This window comes from Hypomesus transpacificus, chromosome 22, assembly GCF_021917145.1.
Source record: "Hypomesus transpacificus isolate Combined female chromosome 22, fHypTra1, whole genome shotgun sequence".
NCBI classification, from domain to species: domain Eukaryota; kingdom Metazoa; phylum Chordata; class Actinopteri; order Osmeriformes; family Osmeridae; genus Hypomesus; species Hypomesus transpacificus.
The window spans coordinates 12,411,039-12,432,057 of record NC_061081.1 but is presented as its reverse complement, the minus strand read 5'-3'; the positions used below and the strand labels follow the sequence as shown (position 1 = coordinate 12,432,057).

Below are 21,019 nucleotides of genomic sequence, written 5' to 3'. Positions count from 1 at the left end.
TCGAGATGAGGGGTTCGACCAGTCTACATGACTCTGCCTGGTTGATTTGATGCTTCTGTTCATCTATGTTGAGTTCCCATTGAAGCATCAATTTTGTTCATTTTATTCATGAAATACACCAACTCATGCATTAAGACCACAGATAACTCAAAAGTATAGAAAACATTTTTTTTTAAAGCCAATCTGTTTTGAGTTAAAGATCGGTCTTTTGCTATCTTAAACGAAAAAGGTAAATTTTCAAAGTAAAAAAGTGCCTTTCCAGAAAGACAAATATCAGAAAAATAAACATGGTTCAAAACAGGGCATAACATTTTCTATATTTGCTAATCAATGTGAACAGAGATCAACAAGCATGAAATTAGATACAGCCAATACTCTCTGGGTACATGTCAATACTCCTTCCTTCCTTCCTTCCTTCCTTCCTTCCTTCCTTCCTTCCTTCCTTCCTTCCTTCCTTCCTTCCTTCCTTCCTTCCTTCCTTACATCCTTCATTCCTTCCTTCCTTCCTTCTTCTCCACCCCCCTTTCCAAACCCAATGCAAAACACTAAATGTCCACTAGATGTCAGCCTCTACCTCTCAAGACCAGGTCAGGTGCTCAAGCACTGGAATAAGACTGCTTTGTACAAGACCTGTCTACAGACTATTGGAATGTGAATGTATTACCTTTGGACTACTGTAATATATACCAGAAACATCCAGATTGACCTCATCCACTTCTAACTATGAGTAAGACCCTCCGCCCTCCCCATCGCAGAATCCTCAGTCAGGCAGTGAGACGGGACAGATGACTAGAGGTGCCTCGTTGCAGCCAGACTTGTTGGTGCAGGGGGAGAGGAAGGGGTGGATGGTGTCTGAGAAGCGATCCGTGTACGTGTAGATCAGCAGCTTGGCCTCCACGTCGTAGAAGGACACCTGTCCCTTCTCGTAGTCCACAAACACCCCCAGCCTGCTGGGTCTGGTGGTCAGGCCCAGGGCCGTGGAGGGCTCCGTGCGGAAGGCGTAGTCCGTCCGGTCTCTCAGCGACAGAAACCAGAAACCGTGGGCGGGGCTCACCGTGATCTTCCCCTTCCTGTTAATGGAGCTGCTGGCCACGCCCACATCCCAGTCCGTCTTCCCTCCCACCTCCACCTGGATGGATGGAGGGAAAGCATAAGGGAAGGAGGGAGGGAATGAATAAGGGAAGGAATGAATAAGGGAAGGAGGGAGGGAATGAGGGAGGAGGTAATGAATAAGGGGGGGAGAGAGGGAGGGAATTCATTTGAGTGTGTTTACCTACAGTCTAAATCGTTTTGTTGGGTGTGTGTGTGTGTGTATGGTATGTGTGTGTGTGTATGGCTGTGTGTGTGTATGGCTGTGTGTGTGTGTGTGGCTGTGTGTGTGTGTGGCTGTGTGTGTGTGTGCTCACCTCCCAGTAGTGGCGTCCAGAGGAGAAGCCGGGTTGTCCCAGAACACAGACCACACGGTTAAACCTCTGCGGCCCGTCCTGCACGGTCTGGTACTGATCACTGCAGCGCACCTGCTTCCTGTCCTCAGAGATGAGGAGGCGGGGGTGGGCCGTGGCCAGGTCCAACGTCACGTCAGCTATAGAAGGGAGCAGGAGACCGGGGGAGAGGTGAGAGTGGGAGATGGGGGGGGGAGGGTGCAAGAGAGGGGAGACGGACGGACGGACGGGGGGGGCGTGTGGAGGGAGGGGGGAGATTTCGGGGGGGGTGCATGTGGAAAGAGAGGGGGTGAGGTGTATGGAGGGAGAGAGAGTCCATCAGTGGAAGAGCAGTTTCTTGTATTTGTATCGGTCTGTGTGACATATGAGAGTTGACAAACCCCTCTACTAGTGAACCTACCTGCATATTCCTGCACCTTCCTCACCTCTGCAGAGAGAGAGAGATGGAGAGAGAGGGAGATGGAGAGAGATAGAGATGGAGGGAGATGAAGAGAGAGGTAGGGGAATCAAGGATACGTTAAAACACTTTTGTTTTGATCAACCCTCTTGTGTGTGTGTATGTGTGAGAGAGAGTGAGAGAGAGAATTTAAAGCTTACTTGGGTTGGGTCTGGAGACAGCTTGGTCTGTTGGTGGCTGAAAACCTGCTGGTGCTACAGAGCCGCCTGTAGAAAGTAAGTTTCAGAGCTCATTATACTATTAGATTAGAGTCCATTAGATTCTATTATATGCTTCGACAGTGGTGGTGTCCAACATGTGATATCTAATAAAGTATGGAAATTCCTCAGTGTACACATTGATTGACTGATTCTGACTGTGTGATAAAAGGTGTATGCGATCAGTGGTGATCACTCACAGATCTCAGGCAGTCTCCTCAGCTCTTCCTGGAAACGCTCAACCATTTGATTGACTGTTCGGAGCACCAATCCCGAGGAGAGCTCAGAAGTCACATTGGCGTCAGACCAATCCCTGGTCTGCAGAGGGCTGGCGATGGTGGGGAAAGTCTGCAGGTGGAAGAGAAGATTTGAGAGGAGGAAGAGGAGCATGGTGGTTAAGGAGCGAAAGGATGAGCTTTCAGTGAGACTTGTCATTTCTCTTTTCAAGGTCAATAGGTCCCTGATTCCCAGCCGACTACTAATCAAACATCTGGTCAACCCTTTTTAATGATGGTCACATTTTTTCCTCTGCCATAGATTATGTATCCTTGGACATCATCACAACAAGGAGGAAGAGGCGAACGTTAGAGACCAGGCGCCCACCTTGAAGAAAAGCACATAGTCGTCCGTCTGTCCCAGCTGTGTGAGAGCGCTGCTCTTCTTCTTCAGCTCCGAGATCTCTTGCTCCAGCTCCCTGAGGAGCGTTTGGCCGCGGTGGTGCGCCGCCCTTCTGGCCGTCTCCACCAACTGCAGCAGCTCCGTCTGGCACCGCTGCACGCTGGCCACCAGGGAGGTGAACACATGCACCGTGCCCTGCATCTCCCGCTCCGCACACACCTGGAGAAAGGGGGAGGGGAGAGGAGTGAGATGGGTTGGGTTGGGTTTCAGACACAATTCAGAGGAGTAAAGTACGACAGAAAGGGATAAAAGGAGGTGAGGGGAGGATGATGAGAGGAGTAGATAGAGGAGCGAGAAGAGGACAGGAGTCAACAGGAAATGGGAAGAAGAGACTCTGAAACAAGGCTTGAAAAGTAAGATGTGGTCAAAAGGAATAAAGAGATTGAAAGAAACTAAAAAAAAGAGAGGTGTGTCACCTGTATGTCCTGCAGGCAAGTCTTGATCTCCTCCACCTTCCTCTCTTTCTCAGTGATCAATTCCCTCAGCTCCACCTCCGTGATGCCCAGCTGGGACTGAGGACACAATCAGAACAGACAAGCCCGCGTGAACACACAGATGCACACAAAATGCTCTCTCACACACACTCTCTCTCTCTCTCTCTCTCTCTCTCTCTCTCTCTTTCTCTCTCTGTCTCTCTCTCCCTCTCTCTCTCTCTCTCTCTCTCTCTCTCTCTCTCTCTCTCTCTCTCTCTCTCTCTCTCTCTCTCTCTCTCTCTCTCTCTCTCTTTCTCTCTCTCACTCTGCTCCCTACCTTCTTGATCTGCCACTCTCTCTTGGCAGGTAAGATCATGTGGCCCTGGTGCTCCGTCTCCACGCAGGTGGCGCACACACACGTCTGGTCTGTCCTGCAGAACAAGTCCAGCCCGCGCAGGTGGGCGGGACACAGCGGGGCGTCGGGGGTTGAGTCAGCCGGCCCACTCAGGGTGAACCTCCTCTGTGAGGGCAGGGCTGTGCCGGGGGAGGGTGGGGGAGGGAGTGTGTGTTGAGGGGTGGACGGGTGAGGGTAGGAGACTGGCGGGGGAGTCCGTGACGTCGCAGGACGCTGGAAGCGATTCTTCATCTCAGCGATCAGGCTGACCGGCATCTCTCCTGGTCTTGGGGGTACGGGGGGGCGCGAGTCAGACCCTGACACCCCTCCCCCTCCCCGCCCCCCTTCCACACCTCCTCCTCCCAGTCCTCCCCCTACATCCAGCACCGCCTCTGACATGCGCTGGAACTGCTCGGTGATCTCCTTCAGCGTCCTGTTGATGTGCAGCTCGGGGCGCTTGCGGAAGCTCTCCTTGCAGAGGGGACACTGGCAGGCCTTGTTGCCGTTACTGTCCCAGTAGGAGCAGATGCACACCTGGCAAAAGCTGTGTCCGCACGGTGTGGAGACCGGGTTGGTGAACACATCCAGGCAGATGGAGCAGGTGAACTGGTCCTCTGACAGGAGACTGGTGGACAGAGACATACTGGAGGAGTGGGGAGGAGGGGGAAGAGGAGGGAGGGGAGGATGGGGGAGAGAGGAGAGGAGGAGAAGAGAGCAGAGGAAACGTATTACTGCACTTGGTAGTAATACAGTGGTGGCAGTACTTCAAGATCTCTACCTGGAACTGTTCCCACGTGTACACATGTGTACGCCTTGCCTGGGAGCACGCATGGAAGCCCAAACTGACAAGTGTCCAGATAAACCAAGGTATGTAAGTTATGCACCCCCGAAAGGAATTTGCCTGAGTCACGTACTCTGTCTCTCTCTCTTTCACACACACACACACAATACATAGTGTTACAACACTGGAAGGAATCATTTTTCTTTTTATATCCATTTGCCTGTAGCAAACAACAGCAAACAACCTACTCTCTACAGGAAACACAAACCATCTTTAATTTCTGTTTTACCCATTTGATGCTCACAAAATAAAATTCGATGTTTCTTTGTTTCATTCAGCTTTAAATCAATCCCAGTTAAAAATAGACAATGCACAGGAAAGGATGAGACACTTTATCATTCATCAGAGGAATTTAACAGATTATCAGCTGTCATCAGTGGAGCACAGGTGAGGAATGTCAAGACAGAACTTCAACATTTGGATCATAGGTGATGATAAGGAAGAAGACAATGCACTGCTTTAACTTCATCCTAATAGACAGACAAACAAACAGACAAACAGACAGCCAGACAGACAGACAGACAGACAGACAGACAGACAGACAGACAGACAGACAGACAGACAGACAGACAGACAGACAGACAGACAGACAGACAGACAGACAGACAGACAGACAGACAGACAGACAGACAGACACTGCATACCAATATGAGACAGAGAATTGATTAATATTATTAATTGTGTGAATACAGTCCTTCTTGTAAAGCAACCCTTACATTACAAGTAAATCTACCTCATTAACCAGCTTTACTGGGATCCACCCTTCCCACATACACACACACACACACACACACAGTATTGCGTTTTCAGTACAAACATATAGCAGGTAAAAGTAAACTGGATTAATGTTTAAGATATTCAGAGATAACTCTACCTGTTTCAGTGAAGGCTCTTTTCTCCCAAATGAATGTTTTCCAGGATCCTTGCTCTTTCTGTCTCTCTTGTCTTTGTAGGTCAGACTGAGATCAGAAACTCATCATGACTGTAGTTAGGTAGGTAACTTCCTCGTTCGTCCCGTCCCCTTTCCTCCCCCTGCCAATCCAACCTGCCCAACAGGTGTAGTCCTTTCAAAACATTTCAGTCCCTTTTTTCTTTCTCTCTCTCTGGCCTACTATTGTCTCAATGTATGATCTCTCTCTCTCTCTTCAACTTCACTCTCCCTCCTAATTTCTCTCTTCTTATTCTTCTATTACTATCCTTCCCCTCTCTGTTTCTCTTGTTGCCCTTTCAACACCACCCCCACAGACATACTCTCTAAGGTATGCCCCCCCCCCTCCTCTGTCTTCAGCTGATCATTTTTGTGACGTCCTGTTCTTGTCAAGGACTACTTTGGACAACATCAGCATTCACCTCTAACCAGAGATGGCAAAAGTACACACATCTTTCACTCAAGTAGAAGTACAGAGTACAGTTTAAAAAGTACTGACAACACTTTTTCACTCAAGTTGTTTTGTTTTTACCTGTAGAAACGTATTTTTAAAAATCTTTTATTATTTATTTATTTTATGTTCACTTAAAATATTATTATTTTAAGTGAACCATTTTTTTCAATTCATTTGTTCCAACTTTTCGATACCACATACTGTACAATAAATCTATATCAAATAAAACGTTGAAACTTACAATGAATCAATTTATTGACAAAACCAACATGTGGTCCAAGTGACAGCTCACTAAACAGCAACAAGAAAAACTGTTAGCAATCAACAAAAAACCATCTTTGATCTAATAATAACTGACAACACTTTAAATAGCTTGTTAGGCTTTTTTTAAGTCACTCTTTAAAGTCAAATTCTAAATTCACAAAATACAAATAAGTCAAACTAGGGTTGTATGCTTATTCCAGTAAAGACCATTCCATTACTCAAGGATTAGGGTTACAAGTGAGTAAATAAAAAAAAGATAAATAATCTTAACTAAATTCCAAAGTACTTTAAAAACAGTTTATGGAAATGTGGTTGTATTTGTGGTGAACACTCCTAAGTTTAACTATTCCTCGTATGCTCATTTGAGTCCACATCCACTACATACATTAGCTTTATATTAGATTGTATAAACATTTAAATTAATGTGTTCCTAGATAACAAATTAAATAAGTGTTAATTAACCACAAGATTAGCATCCTGGCACACACACCCACTCCTACACATCCCTAACCCCTCCCCTCCCCCAGCCCTCCACCCACCCCCCTCCATCTGCAGGGCAGTCTCCCAGCCCTGTGGAGGTAGTAGAAGGGCTGGAGCACTCCGCTCACGGTGGACACACCTTCCAGAAAGGGCTTCAGCACGTATTGTATGCGAGGATTCATAACGTACATGAACAAGGACACGATCATTGGGATGTAAACCATCCCTGCAGACATCATGGTGAACCTAATGATATTGAAAGCCCTCTTCTTCATGTTACTGCTTCCCTCCCTCCCTCTCTCTCCCTCCCCTGGCCCGGGACGTTTCAGAGCCCTGAGGACTGAGAGGCAGCAGTACAGCATCACAGAGAACAAGATCAGATACATGCCCATGTAAACACAATATAGTATTAGAATACAGTTCATTCTTATAACAAGCACTGGAAAAAAACATGAACAAATAACTATCATCCAGACCAGGGCACTGCAGGCCAGCCTGTACCTCAGGGGTTTGTACCTGAGGAAGACCACAGGGTGGACCACTGCCAGGTAGCGCTCCAAGCAGATGCAGGTCTGGAACAGGGGCTGACCAGCACAATGGAGTCCAAAAGAAAACGCCCGTATGTCTATGGTGAAACCTGACTCAAAGTAAAGACGGAGGAAAACGAGGATGGCAGACAAATTAAACAACATTTCAATCACCGTCAGGTTGAGGATGAAGAACTCTTTGGCCATAGTCCCGCTCACTCCTCTGGTGATCAACCACAGGACGTAGCCATTGGTGGGAAGACCCAGGATGAGGTTGATGGAGTGGGCTGAGACTTGAAATGTAATTCTGTCGAAGGTGCCTCCAGACAGCAAAGTGGTGTCATCGGTGTGGTTATTCATCTCCTGTCAGGGTGTGATGTGGTCACCAAGTTCTCTGTAGGTCTACCCTGCTGTGAGAGAGTAAAGAGCCTGTTTCTAGATTAAATCCAAACACCAGATTAGGATGCTTGGCCAAAAAAGAGTCAGAAAAGAGTCCACTAGGATCTTCAGCTTTCCAAGAATACTTTTGTTTTCCAGAACTATTCCAGTTAATTTGGATCACAGTTTCTCTATTTGACCAACTGCATTAATTTTAACAACAACTACATATAATTTAATTTAAAAAAAAAAACATATGGAGAGAGTACAAAACACGCCTGTTATGGCGACAGATCTCTGGATAATCTGATTGGTATTTTACTGTCAGGTACTAAAACAAAGACCAACACCCAGCCTAGCCCAGCCCAGCCCTCAATCAATCTCTTGCTCACACACACACACACACACACGCACACACGCACACACGCACACACGCACACACGCACACACACAAACACACACACACACACACAGAATATTTAGAAAGTGATCTGAAATGCAAACTTGTATGTGTCAGGAACAACCATTACAGTGACTGACAATGAAAGCAATCATGATGATGAAGAATTGTGCTCTTGTGTCACTGATACATATGAAAATCTATTCAAAGCACCTGGGCAAGTCCAACGACAGATGTACAATGAATCTTTATCAAATAAAACATTGAAACTTGAAATTGAATTTACAATAAATCAATTTATTGACAAAAACCAACATGTGGTCCTAGTGACAGCTCACTAATCAGCAACAAGAAAAACTGTTAACAATCAAAAAAGAACCATCTTATATCTAATAATAACTGACAACACTTTGAATAGCTTGTTAGGCTATTGTTAAGTCACTCTTTACAGTAAAGTCAAATTTTTGAAATACACAAAATACACAAATCAAACTACAGTCTGTATGCTTATTCCAGTAAAGACCATTCCATTGCTCAAGGATTAGGGTTAAAGGTGAGAAAAGAAAAAAAAAGATAAATAATACTAACTAAATTCCAAAGTACTTTAAAAGCAGTTTATGGAAATGTGGTTGTATTTGTGGTGAACACTCCAAAGTTGAACTATTCCTTGTATGCTCTGTTGATTCCACATCCGCCACACACTTTAGCATTATATTAGATTGTATAAACATTTAAATTCATGTATTCCTAGATAACAATTTAAATAAGATTAATTTACATAAAACAACAACAGAATAGAAATGTGCAAATGTCATCGTTTCCCTCAGATATACAATCATAATGCAGGTCAATTTAGGGATCACAGTGCACAGCAGGATTATCAGGATGATCTTAAATGCCCTTGTTTTCATGGCCTTGCCCCCCTCCCTACCTCTCTCTTCCTCCCCTGGCCCGGGACGCTTCAGAGCCCTGAGGACTGAGACGCAGCAGAACAGCATCAAGCCAAACATCACCAGGATAAAAGCATTCAAAACGTAGGAGAATTGATTAGCCAAAGATGTAAAAATGATGGAAACGCCGCTAAAACCCAGAACCATCACCCAGACCAGGGCACTGAGGAAGACCACAGGGTGGACCACCGCCAGGTAGTGCTCCAGGCAGATGCAGGTCTGGACCATGGGTCGTCCAAAATTAAAGAAGCCCAAGGCAAAGGTAGACACCACTCTGAAAGGTTCAGTTTTGAGGTACAGATATACGATAGCGAAAACGTTGAACAGACAAAACAAGATCTTGGTCATGGCCAGGTTGAGAGCAGATAACTCAGAAGCCATTGTCCCGCCCGCTCCGCTTATGATCAGCCACAGGACGTAGACATTGGTGGGGAGACCCAGGATGAGGTTGATGACATAAGAAGAGACCAATAAAAGGTCAGAAGGAAAGAAATGGTTGAGGGTGTCAGACTGAATTTGATTGCCTTCAGAGATGTTCATGCTTCTTATTCAATAGAAGGTTGCCTGGATAGACATGTAGAGTCTGGTGAGAGAAAGTGGAAATTTAAGCATGTACAATAGTAGGATGAAATATTACATGTTGCTTTTTATACAAGTAGCTACTCGAAAAATACCAAAACCATGAAGAAAAATCTAATACTGCGATTGCACAGTTCTAGCCGACAGAGCCCATTGTCAAATTGGTCAGACGTCTATGATTTACTGGGATGAAAACAATTAAAGGAGTATCAATATATCAACAATGTATTGACAATTTGATTTTTTTTTGTAAAATGTTCAAATCATGGAACAACATTTTTTTTACCCAAGTTTTGTTCAGGAATCTGGAATGCCACTAACCTGGACTGTCTAAGTAGCTTTCTCTTCAAACTGTATGTGAGTTGGTTGTGTCTTTCTATCTACGGAGATCTACACTTTACATTGCCAAATGAATGTGTGCATGTGGGCAAATAGTAAATCTGATCATGCAAGATCTTTATCAACATAATCTGATCCTTTAATTGCTGTATAGTGAAACGGTGATTACAAACATCTTCATGTGTTATCAATAATGGGAGGACATTAGGAATACTTTTGAAAAAGATATGAAACAAATCAAATAAACCTCAGTTTCTACTCAAAGTGATTTTTAGAGAACTTTGACACCTTTTCCTGTTTCTGAGACAATTTGTCCAGACCTCTGCCTTACGGCATAGACTCCCCCTGCTCCCCTGACTGCTGTCTCGCCCTCATCACTTATAAAATAAAAATGTAGCAATCTTACACCTTGAACAAACACGCCATCAAAAGGCCAAGCTCAGAGAGGTTTCTTCTAGAAGCTCTACCTCTACGTACCCCCACCTTAGAGGGACAGGTGTACGGCTGCATGCAAATCTCTGCAGGCTTGGCTGCACCCTGCACTTCTACACCTGCACACCCTGACGTCATTAGTTTACACTGAACCCAGGAGTCTGTTGCTTTAGTTTCCACTGTGAACTTTGGGAATCACAAACGATGCAAAGCTTTACATTTTAGGCGCTTCTTTTGCAAAGGCTGGTGGTTGGTTCAGATTCAAATTCAAAGCTCAAGTGACACAGAAACTTTGAGTGAACTATGTTCAACCCATCTCCCCCTCTGTCTGTCTGAATACAATGTGACACACAAGACATACAATTCTGCATTTAACAAGCATTTATTATTATCAGTTTACCTGACATCAACTTCATCAATGAACACAATCACAATTTTGTTTTTAAACTCCAATAGCTGAACAAGTCTCTTCTGATATAGATGTAACCTACACCACAACGTACACTGTAACCTGTGCTCCATTAACACACAACTAAGCTTGTCAAAAAACAACCTCAACAGTTAAGTCACAATGATTGTTAAAGGTTATGTAACTTGAGAAGGATGTATCTCAAAGACTTCTGATGCAGGGCAGTCTTCCAGTCCTCTGGAGGTAGAGTAGGGGCTGGACGAAACCTGTCACCACGGTGATGCTAAAACACAGACTTCTGGCACTGAAAAAGTCACCTTCCCAGTTTCCCTGAAAAACAATGATCACAGCTATCCATGGAAAGTAGGTTAATATCATAGTCACCAGGTTGAGTATGATTATCTTGAAGGCCCTCATCTTAACATCACTGCCCCCTTTCCTCTCTCCCTCCCCCGGCCCAGAACGTTTCAGAGCCCAGAGGACTGAGAGACAGCAGAACAGGTTTAAGATCACCAAGAAAATATATTGAGTCAAGTAAATGTTAAACATTATCTGATCCTCAATGACAAAAAAGGCTGAACCATACATCATTTGGACCATCCAGACCAGGCCACTGCAGGCCAGCCTGTACCTCAGGGGTTTGAACCTGAGGAAGACCACAGGGTGGACCACAGCCAGGTAGCGTTCTAGGCAGATGCATGTCTGGAACAGGGGCCGGCCCATGCCGACGAAAACAGAAGAAGCCGAGACAATATTTTGAAGGTGCATCTTTCTTAGCTGTTCTTCCAGAAACAACACCAATGAAAACAAGCAGTACAGGATCTCGTTCATGGCCAAACTGAAGGAAAAGATCTCTGAGGCCTTGATCCCCCCGACTCTGCTCGCAATCAACCACAGGACGTAGCCATTGGTGGGGAGATCCAGGATGAGGTTGAGGGAGGTGGAGGCTTTGGTTAAAATTGTTAACGCAGCAACAGTAGAGTCATTGGTGAATTTCATCTTGCAATTGGAAGTTTGGGAGGTGTCATTTGCACTGTCATACAAATAAAGAGCACAGAGAGAGAGAGAGAGAGTTAGAGAGAGTTAGAGAGAGAGGGAGAGAGGGAGAGAGAGATGAATATAGACACACTTCTTCACAACGGTAGATTTCTAAACCCACCATAACGAGCCACTTGTAAAACGTGATTTAAAGACGGTTATGCACACTTCACACAGCTGACACAATACTTTGTATTCATACACTGAAACACAACTCACATTTACACAACATACTCACATATCTACCTCAGCAGTCCTTCTGTGTGTCTTGTCAGAAACGTCTAACATGTCCCGTTCCCCTCTAACTAGCTTTGATGTCTGTGTCACTACACTCCTTGTTCATGCCTCTAACATGTCATCCCTCTATCCTTGTGCTGCATCATACCCTGTTTGGGTTCCCTGTTCAGACTCCACACATCACATGGCATGCAAATAGTCCATACATCCTCAACAGGCACAAACAAATGACTCCTATTGTGGTAAAAAAAGTATACTTTGATTATCCAAGTAGTTTTACTCATATAAATATTCATATGCTTGAGTGAAAGACCAATCATGTACAAGCAAAATACACTATAAATACACACATTATCCACCTTTTCTATGAAATCCTCATCAATACCTGATGATGAATTCATGTAAGTTTTGAAATATTTTCCATTTCTACAGTAGGAGATCTCTCTCAAGAGTTTTCTAAAACAGACCATTTCCCCAGCCCTGCAGGGACGGACTGCGGGGAAAAAGTGACCCGGGAGTTTTACTGTCAGACCGGCCCACTCAGTAAACGGCGCGCGGCCCACTCAAAACACGGCGAGTTGTCCAATCAATGCATTGGCCTACTTGGAAAAATACCCATATACACTTAGCATTATTTTGGATGATTACATACATCATATATGTCTAATTTCTTTCGGTAAACTTCCGAAGTCCGTAGGAACACATTTCAGACGACACGTCAGAAAATTTTCGGCACCAAGACTGTCGATACAGATCGCGAGGAGCAGTATAAATCTCAGTCAGTGATTATAGACTAGAAAAGGTTTTACGGCTAATTTTACGTCTTCAAGCTGTGACATGTGAAATAATATGAGATGCTGGCGATGTCAGAGGGCCGGTTGGTAATGGAAGTGGGCCGGTGTTTTGGACCATCCTAACCCTGTCGGGCCACCGGGGATTCTCCTGGTATCCCCAATGGCCAGTCCGCCCTGTGGAGGTGAAGGAACTGAAGAAATGGAGGGAGTGAAGTCAAACTACCACATTGAGTCCATTCACGATCAGTCAAATGATCTAGCCATTGAGGGAAAAACCAAAGATGAGGGTAAGTGAGGGTGCCGTTTTGATGATGAAAAGTGCTTCATCATGATTGCCTCAGAGGACTATCTTAGAAGATGGTTGAGTTTATCTGTGGCAAATAAGTATTTCATAGATTCTGTGAGGAGCAGCAGTAGATTCAAGGTTTAGAACAAAAAAACAACTAAACTAGTGGAAAATGATAAGCTTAGCACGGCCATTTACTTTGATATTATTGGTTAGGCTAGGCTAGGCTTTAACAAACGTGGCTAGGCTAGTTTGGTTAGGTAAGGCTTTTCTAGACTATGCTAACACCACAGCTCTCTAGCTAAATAAAACAAGACATGGACAATTTGTTGAAGGTATCATGATAGTTTTATAGAGTTATTAAAAACCACCAAATGAAATTATACAGTATTTCAGAATATCTACATTGTAACTTGAAACCACAAACCAACACCGATGCAATTACATGAACAAATATTTTGTATATTTTAATAAAACTGGATACAGATGCCTTGACACACAAAGTATCCTACATTCACCTTTAAATTCTGTATAAAGGAAAAGACAGAAGATGACCACAAAAAAGGACAACAGCCAAGGCCGGTCGACAGAAAACCATTAGACACAGCATGTTGTTTGAAAACAAACTTTTCAAAGATCATGAACTATTACTACGATCTCCACACCTGTTCATGGAAAGCTACTTTCTGCACGTTTTAGCTCCAACCTCAGTTGTGAATGATATGATTCAACACATTAGCCAGCTATCTATTAGAACTGGGGGTGCTAGTAGAGCAGTGTTAAAGTGAATACCCACAGGACTGTCCAGGAACAGTGTAAAAAACAGCATCAGACCAAGTTCTGGGTGTACGTCGGTACTAAGGAGCCATGTTAAGACAGGGCAGTTTCCCAACTCTGTGGAGGTAGAGGAGGGGATGGACAAAACCACACACAAAAATGATAGAAGTAGAGATATAAAGGCCATAAAGAAACTGTTCATATTTCACGCAATCCAGAAGACTTATGGCCACAATTAATGGAAGGTATGTCAATAACATGGTTATCAAGATGAGTAATATTATCTTAAAGGCCTTCCTCTTAATATCACTGCCCCTCTCTCCTTCCCCTTGCCCGGGAAGTTTCAGAGCCCTGAGGACTGAGAGACAGCAGAACAGATGCACTAGCAACACGACTAGGTACAGGACCAAAAAGACCCGAAGCAAAGACAGTGAACTGTTTATAAAAGCATAACAAGCACTTAATAAAATGATCACAATCCACACCAGGCCACAGCAGGCCAGCCTGTACCTCAGGGGTTTGTACCTGAGGAAGACCACAGGGTGGACCACCGCCAGGTAGCGCTCCAGACAGATGCAGGCCTGGAACAGTGGACGGGCCGCATAAAAAACACCAACGAAAAACGAAAACAGTTGAACTACTGGGAAACTGTCCTGATTTGGCAAAATCAGATATAGCATATCACTTACAGTGGACATAATATCAGACACAGACAAGTTGAGGGCAAAGAACTCTGAGGCGATGGTGCCACCTGCTCCACTCTTAATCAGCCACAGGACATAGCAATTGGTGGGGATACCCAGGAGGAGGTTGATGATGCTGGAAATCTTGAGAGCTGATGAGCCAATTGCAGTATCTTCGAAAAGATCCAGGATGGAGTGTATATAGTCATGTCCTGTGGTATTCATCTGGTCTCTAAGAAGAGCTGGTTGGTTTTACCCAATAGCAAGTAAGGTCTCCACTGATTCTGTGAGAAGTAGTAGAAGACTTGATGTGACTTTGACGTGATGTGTCAAAGATGTGTTTTTTTGTTTCCTCGTAATGAGATGATCAGTTTTTCCAGACCATTTACTGAGCTGACCAGTTTCGCAGACAAATAAAATGGACAGGTAAAATCACGCAATATAAAAATAAACTTTCATGTATTTTCTTGTAATACCCTACCCTTTGGAAACCCAAACCATATCAAACCTTGTAGCTCAGGAATTTCTCCGGTGAAGTCTCGTTTGTTTATTCTCCTCTTGTGTCGACTTGTCTTGTTATTGCCACTCCCTTTTATACACCTGCCCCATCCGAGGCTCCTACCCTCGTCTGAGGGTAAAAATTATCCTAACAGGAGTCATTGCCTCAAATGCAAAAGAGGTTGATTCAAAATGACAGGCCATCTGCCAGTGATCCACAATACAGAGGAATCAGCAATGTTAACACTTTGCTTTAATATCTCATTGACTCTTTACACCAGTGCTAGTGTTTATCAATTCACTGTGGTTTCAATCAATTACAACAATCTTAACAGATATTGTGTATTAGAATGAAAATTGAACTCTACTTGTCTGTAGCAATCATATTAATCTCGCCTTGACAGGCAGTAATATTTTCCCTTGCAATTGAAGTTAATGTTTAAACAAATACAAATTGTGGCTTAACCTAAGGTAGACTAAGCTAGATGTATAGATTCTGAGCAGCCCTGGGAGTCCAGAGACCTGGGTTAGGCTAGGCATTGTTAGGCTAAACTAGGTCAAGCAGGGTTAGTTTACATTAGGCTGGGTTGGCTGTTTATATCTTTTACAATTAGAATGCAAAGCAAAACCAATCTGATGGACCATAAGTTCTCATTTTATTGACGTTAAGGATGAACCATAAACCATTTCAACCATACAACCATTTAAAAGATGATCAAACATGTCCATAGGATTACATCTGAAAAGGGAAATTGTTACTTTGGGTTACTTATCACCAGAGTTGGGTAATGTACCTTTTTAAAGTAACTAATTACAGTTACTAGTTAAATTTATTGTAAAGTAACTAGTTATGTTACTTAGTTACGTGCTGTAGAGAGTAAGGCATTAAGTTACGTTTGCGTTACATTAAGAAAAGTATTTTATTTTTAAGACAATTCACCTTGGTTACTCTCATGCCCAGAAGGCAAATTTAACGGGTTGACCTCAGCAATAGCATATTGTACCGATTATTCAGTGTCACCTGCATATAACATGACCAATCCTCATTATACAGCAAGAAGACATTAAAGCTTGGCTCTCATAAAATGTTCTTAGTCTTAATGAGAACCAAACTGAAGTAATGATGTTTGGACCAAGTTATCATTCTTCCCCTAACGTTGACCTTGGCTCTCTGTCACTGTATCTTAAGGACTGTGTCACTAATCTTGGGGTCAAGTTTGATACTGATTTTAAATTTGAGAAACAGATCAGTGGTGTAGTACAAAAAAGCTATTATCAACTACGTCAAATAGCCAAGGTGAAACCTATTTTATTAAGACCTGACTTGGAGAAATTAATCCACGCTTTTATTACGACTCGTCTTGATTATTGTAACTCCTTGTACATAGGGATCAGTCAGACTTCCCTTGCCCGTCTGCAGCTTGTGCAGAACTCTGCTGCACGCCTGCTGACCCAGACCCGCAGGCGTGAGCACATAGATCCCATCCTGGCGTCCCTACACTGGCTCCCTGTGTTCCACAGAATCCATTTTAAACTTTTGTCATTTGTTTTTTAATTCCTGAACAACCTTCTCCACCATATTTATCCGATCTGCTTTCTGCTTGTTTGGAACAAGGAACTAGTAACGGATTCATTCAATTAAATAAGTAGCACGTTACCCCAAATACTGCTTATCACCTGGCATTCTCTACCAGCAGGCACATTTATATTATGAATAACAATTCAAATATACACACATAGAACAAACAATTAGATAGTTGCTTAATAGTTCCATATGCGTTCCCCTGAATATAAGGATGATTCAGCGGATTAGCAAAACTATGTTAAGAAACACCCCTTTTTTGTGTCTACAGTACCTACAGTACAATCATTAACCATTATACAAAGTGGCAATCCTTGTGGTACGATTCCTTTATCCTAGAATACCAGGTTGAGACAGGGACATTTTCCTACCCTGTATAGGTAGAGAAGGGGTTGGATGCCACCACACACTGTAGTAATTGAGACACATATGTTGAGGGCAAAGTAGAAACAGCCCACACACAAAACATCCTGAACAAGTAAAGTCATAATAAATGGAAGGTACATCACCAGCATGGCTATCAGAATGAGTAATATTATCTTAAAGGCCCTCCTCTTAATATCACTGCCCCTCTCTCCTTCCCCTGGCCCGGGACGTTTCAGAGCCCTGAGGACTGAGAGACAGCAGAACAGATGCACTAGCAACACGACTAGGTACAGGACCAAAAAGACCCAAAATAATAACCTTGAAATGTCTACAACAGTATAACAAACACTTAATAAAATGACTAGCATCCACACCAGGCCACAGCAGGCCAGTCTGTACCTCAGGGGTTTGTACCTGAGGAAGACCACAGGGTGGACCACCGCCAGGTACCGCTCCAGACAGATACAGGCCTGGAAGAGGGGGCGGCCCATGGTTAAAAATCCAGAAAAAAAGTGCAGAATGCTTAGAAAAACTAAACGTTCTTGTTTTGTCCATATTATCGTTGCCACACTATATACATAGGACAGGAGCTCATTCACGGTCAGGTTGAGAGTAAAGAACTCGGATGCCAAGGTCCCGCCTGCTCCTCTGAAGATCAACCACAGAACATAGCCATTTGTGGGACATCCCAGGATGAGGTTGATGCTGTTTGAAACCAAGGCAACTGTTAAAGATGTAGCATTTGTACACCCACACATGGTGGAGTTGGTGGACACGTGTTCTTCTGTGGTATTCATCTGACCTTTGAGAGGAGCTGGTCTGATATGTAACCCAACAATTCTGGGGCAAATCCTAACCAGGTCAGTCAAAAGTATGAGTAGATTCTGCAATTAAAACAGATAAACTAAAGTCACATCTCAAAGTTGATGGATATTTCAAGAAAGTATGTTCCCTTCCTCCAAGCAAATTCCCAGAAATAAGGCTTTTAATTAATCCGACCGTTTACTAAGCTTTTTCAGTAAGCAATTTGTAAAAGGCTGAATTACAACAAATACAATTAAGATGGTGGATTATACTTTCCCCATTCACAGACCAAAACACAATCATATAAAAACAAACTGTTTTGTTAAGTAATACTTTTGAAAACAGAACATCTTCAGACCTTGTAGCGCAGGAAACACTCCGATGAAGTTGTCACTTCAAAAACAACAGGGAAGTGAGGCTATTCATTCCATCCCTAACCACTGCTGGACCTGCCTGCTCTTACCCCACCCCACTCTACACCTGTAGGATCTGCTACACCTGCCACCCCTCCCCAACAGGCCCCAGCATGGACAGCATTCACACACCTATGCAAAGGAGGACAATAGCAGAGCATCAGTAAAACAACTCTGGTGAGCATTGGTACATGTTACTGAAAGTAGCATACTAGCTACTTTTTGTAATAATATTACATATTTACATATAATCACATATTCATAACATCTTCTTACTTTTTGTCAAACATACACTCCATGTGTGCTTTGGTCCTGTTGCGCCCGCAGGACAGAAATGCTGCCCCGCCTCCCTCAGTTAGGACGCACTCAATTCTAACAAATTAATTTTTTAGAATGCTACACCAATGATACATCATTGGAAAGCTACGATTCTTGTGCTTCCATTGAAATAAACCATCAAGCACAGTTAACATATAATATTGAATATTACAATCAAGTTTCCAGCTAACTTGACAGTAGCTGACCTTCCTCTGTTTTCTCCTCCACTGCCCACAGTTTATTTTTTTTACATTTAGTCATTTTCTAGTCATTTTACCTGTTGTTTTAAGTTCATGAGAGCATCTGTTTGAGAGAGAGTGTGTATGTGTGGTGGCATGCTTGTATGAATGTGTAAAACAGACATTATTTGGTGGCATAGCAAGAATGTCCTTGGTTTGAGTCCTGCGTTTCTTCTGCAAAGTACCCCAATATAAAATAATGCAGAACAGATTGCTCTCCCTGACAACATTGGGTAAGTTAGACATGAACCCCAGGTGGCGCTGATTTGACTGCTCACTGCCCCTGGCTGCCCTGGGAGAAGGGGCAGCCGGATGGGACACGTGCGTGTCCAGGCAGCCAGTTGACCAGCCGGATGGTCTTGATGAATTTGAAGACTCTCCTGTGCAGGGTACCCTTCAGGGCCTGTTGAGGAGAGGAGGTAATGTAAGGAACATGCAACAAGAAACCAATCCAGATGAGGACTGAAGGACGATGGGAATGTAGTGGAAGACATAGAAGCTAAGGATGGACACAGGGGCAATCAGGCAGTAACACAACTCTGACATGGACAGACAACTCTGACATGGACAGACAACTCTGACATGGACAGACAACTCTGACATGGACAGACAACTCTGACATGGACAGTTTCGAGAACTTGGTCATTATGGAAGCCGGCGTCGCAGGCGAATACTTTTCTTTTGTTAAAAAAGAAAGAAAAAGAAATGGTAAAGAAAATTAAAAGTGAAGATGAATAAAGAGAAGGAAAGGGAAATATATGTCCCAGATGCCAGTTAGCCAGCCCATGTTGTCTGCTATTTCTGTAGTACATTTTTGTTGGGTTTGAGTATGATTTCAGATGTTTTTGTTTGCTGTGGATATTTCCGTTGTGGTGGTTTTATATTTTTTGCTGTGATTAGTGCATGGTATTATGTGTGTGCTGTTTGTATTATGATGTGTTTGGAGACAACAAGGATGGGGGGAGTGAACTCCCCAGCTGACAGTGTCGCAGCCCATCACTCCTAACGACTTACAACTGATTGGTTGGCCAATAGCAGGGTCTCCTTTAAAAAGGAGCGGGGGACGAAATGGAACAACTGTGACTTGGTTGTCCGACGAACCCACTGCATCCAGAATCTAGGATACAGCTACGGCTCGACTGCTGACGCCTAAAGGGGGCTCGCTTTACGCGTTGCAAGAGATGGGCTACGGTGGACCGGAGCGGTATTATATGGAACCGGCGGAGCCTAATAGAGTTGGCATACGCAAAAGGACCACAACGAGACACCCCTCCTAGGTTTTTTAAGGACAGAAAGACACTACGTTTTTTACTGTTGAACATTTGATCCATTTGTATTTATTAAGTCTATTTCTGTATCCTGTCTCGACTAGTGTCAAACCTGCATTTTAACAGTGTCACCAGTGTGACAGATGCATAAAGGTAAAGATAAGTAGACGATTTTAGGATGAAGTGCTGCTTCTGTCTCCTGGTGCTGTGATGGTGACTGGCTGGTCAAATCCTAGATGCACTAAACAACAACATTGAGACTGCATCTGGTAAGTAGGCAAAAACCACGGCAACCTCGATGATCAGAACAGTGGTGAAAGCTCTATGTGTGGGGTTGTCTTATTTGTTTGAAAGCATGTTTATTAGAGTAGTAATGGACATTCAAATCTAGCTGGTATTGTTGGTACAGTCCAGTACAGCCTCAGGGACATCCTGCTCTCTAAATCTCAGTTGAGAGGTCAGTGTAGAAGAAGAACCAGCTGACAGCAGGCACCTGTCGTTTCATGAATTTAATATCACTTGAAATCTTGCTTTACATATAAACATCCAATTTCTGAAGCCAAGTTAAACAAACAACATTACAGCAAAATATCAGATGTAATCACATGATTCGATCTACAACTAGGAACAGTTACACACTAGCAAACAATTTGAGGCACAGAAAATTAAGTCTTTTTCAGTATTCACAATATATTTGCTTCACTTTAACTAGGTTTTCTGTTCTTATAAAAGACTGCTAGTGATGTTACAAACTATTATGGAACGTCAGGCTGACAAGTGATTTTTTGCGTCCTCTCTAGACTTGTCTGAGGAAATCTAGCTTTAGTTTTCCAGCCCTGCGGAGGTGGAGGACTGGCAGGACCAACCCCATAACCACATTAAAAAAGTAAAAGAGGCAGTTGAAGATACAGAATGTTTTCAAGGACATGTTCATAAACAACAACATTGAGACTGCATCTGGTAAGTAGGCAAAAACCACGGCAACCTCGATGATCAGAACAGTGGTGAAAGCTCTTTTCTTGATCAGGTTCATTCCTTCTTTCTCTCCCTCCCCTCCTCCCCTCTGCTTCCCATCCCCAGGGCCGGGCCGGAACAGAGCCCACAGGATGGAAAAACAGAAGAAGGAGTTGATGGAGAAAACGAAGAACTGATAG

At 43.6% G+C, this 21,019-nt stretch overlaps 1 protein-coding gene across 1 annotated transcript; it reads right to left on the bottom strand.

Moving 5' to 3' along the window:
• Positions 1 to 79: 79 nt before the first annotated feature.
• On the bottom strand, positions 80 to 5,602 carry btr01 (bloodthirsty-related gene family, member 1). Its single transcript, XM_047045750.1, has 9 exons — positions 5,297 to 5,602; positions 3,525 to 4,224; positions 3,191 to 3,286; positions 2,700 to 2,933; positions 2,297 to 2,444; positions 2,040 to 2,105; positions 1,843 to 1,869; positions 1,407 to 1,582; positions 80 to 1,129 (listed from the first exon to the last, which is right to left on the bottom strand). Exons 2-9 carry the CDS (start codon positions 4,221 to 4,223, stop codon positions 761 to 763), a joined length of 1,815 nt encoding a protein of 604 aa, XP_046901706.1. The 5' UTR covers position 4,224; positions 5,297 to 5,602; the 3' UTR covers positions 80 to 760.
• Between the last annotated feature and the right edge of the window lie 15,417 nt (positions 5,603 to 21,019).

Excerpts from the sequence above, each read along its gene's own strand:
- btr01 (XM_047045750.1), bottom strand. The coding sequence starts at position 4,223 with ATGTCTCTGTCCACCAGTCTCCTGTCAGAGGACCAGTTCACCTGCTCC. Across the intron at positions 2,106-2,296 it reads GAGGAGACTGCCTGAGATCT|GCGGCTCTGTAGCACCAGCA; the intron begins GTGAGTGATCAC and ends TACTTTCTACAG. Across the intron at positions 1,870-2,039 it reads TGTCTCCAGACCCAACCCAA|AGGTGAGGAAGGTGCAGGAA; the intron begins GTAAGCTTTAAA and ends CTCTCTCTGCAG.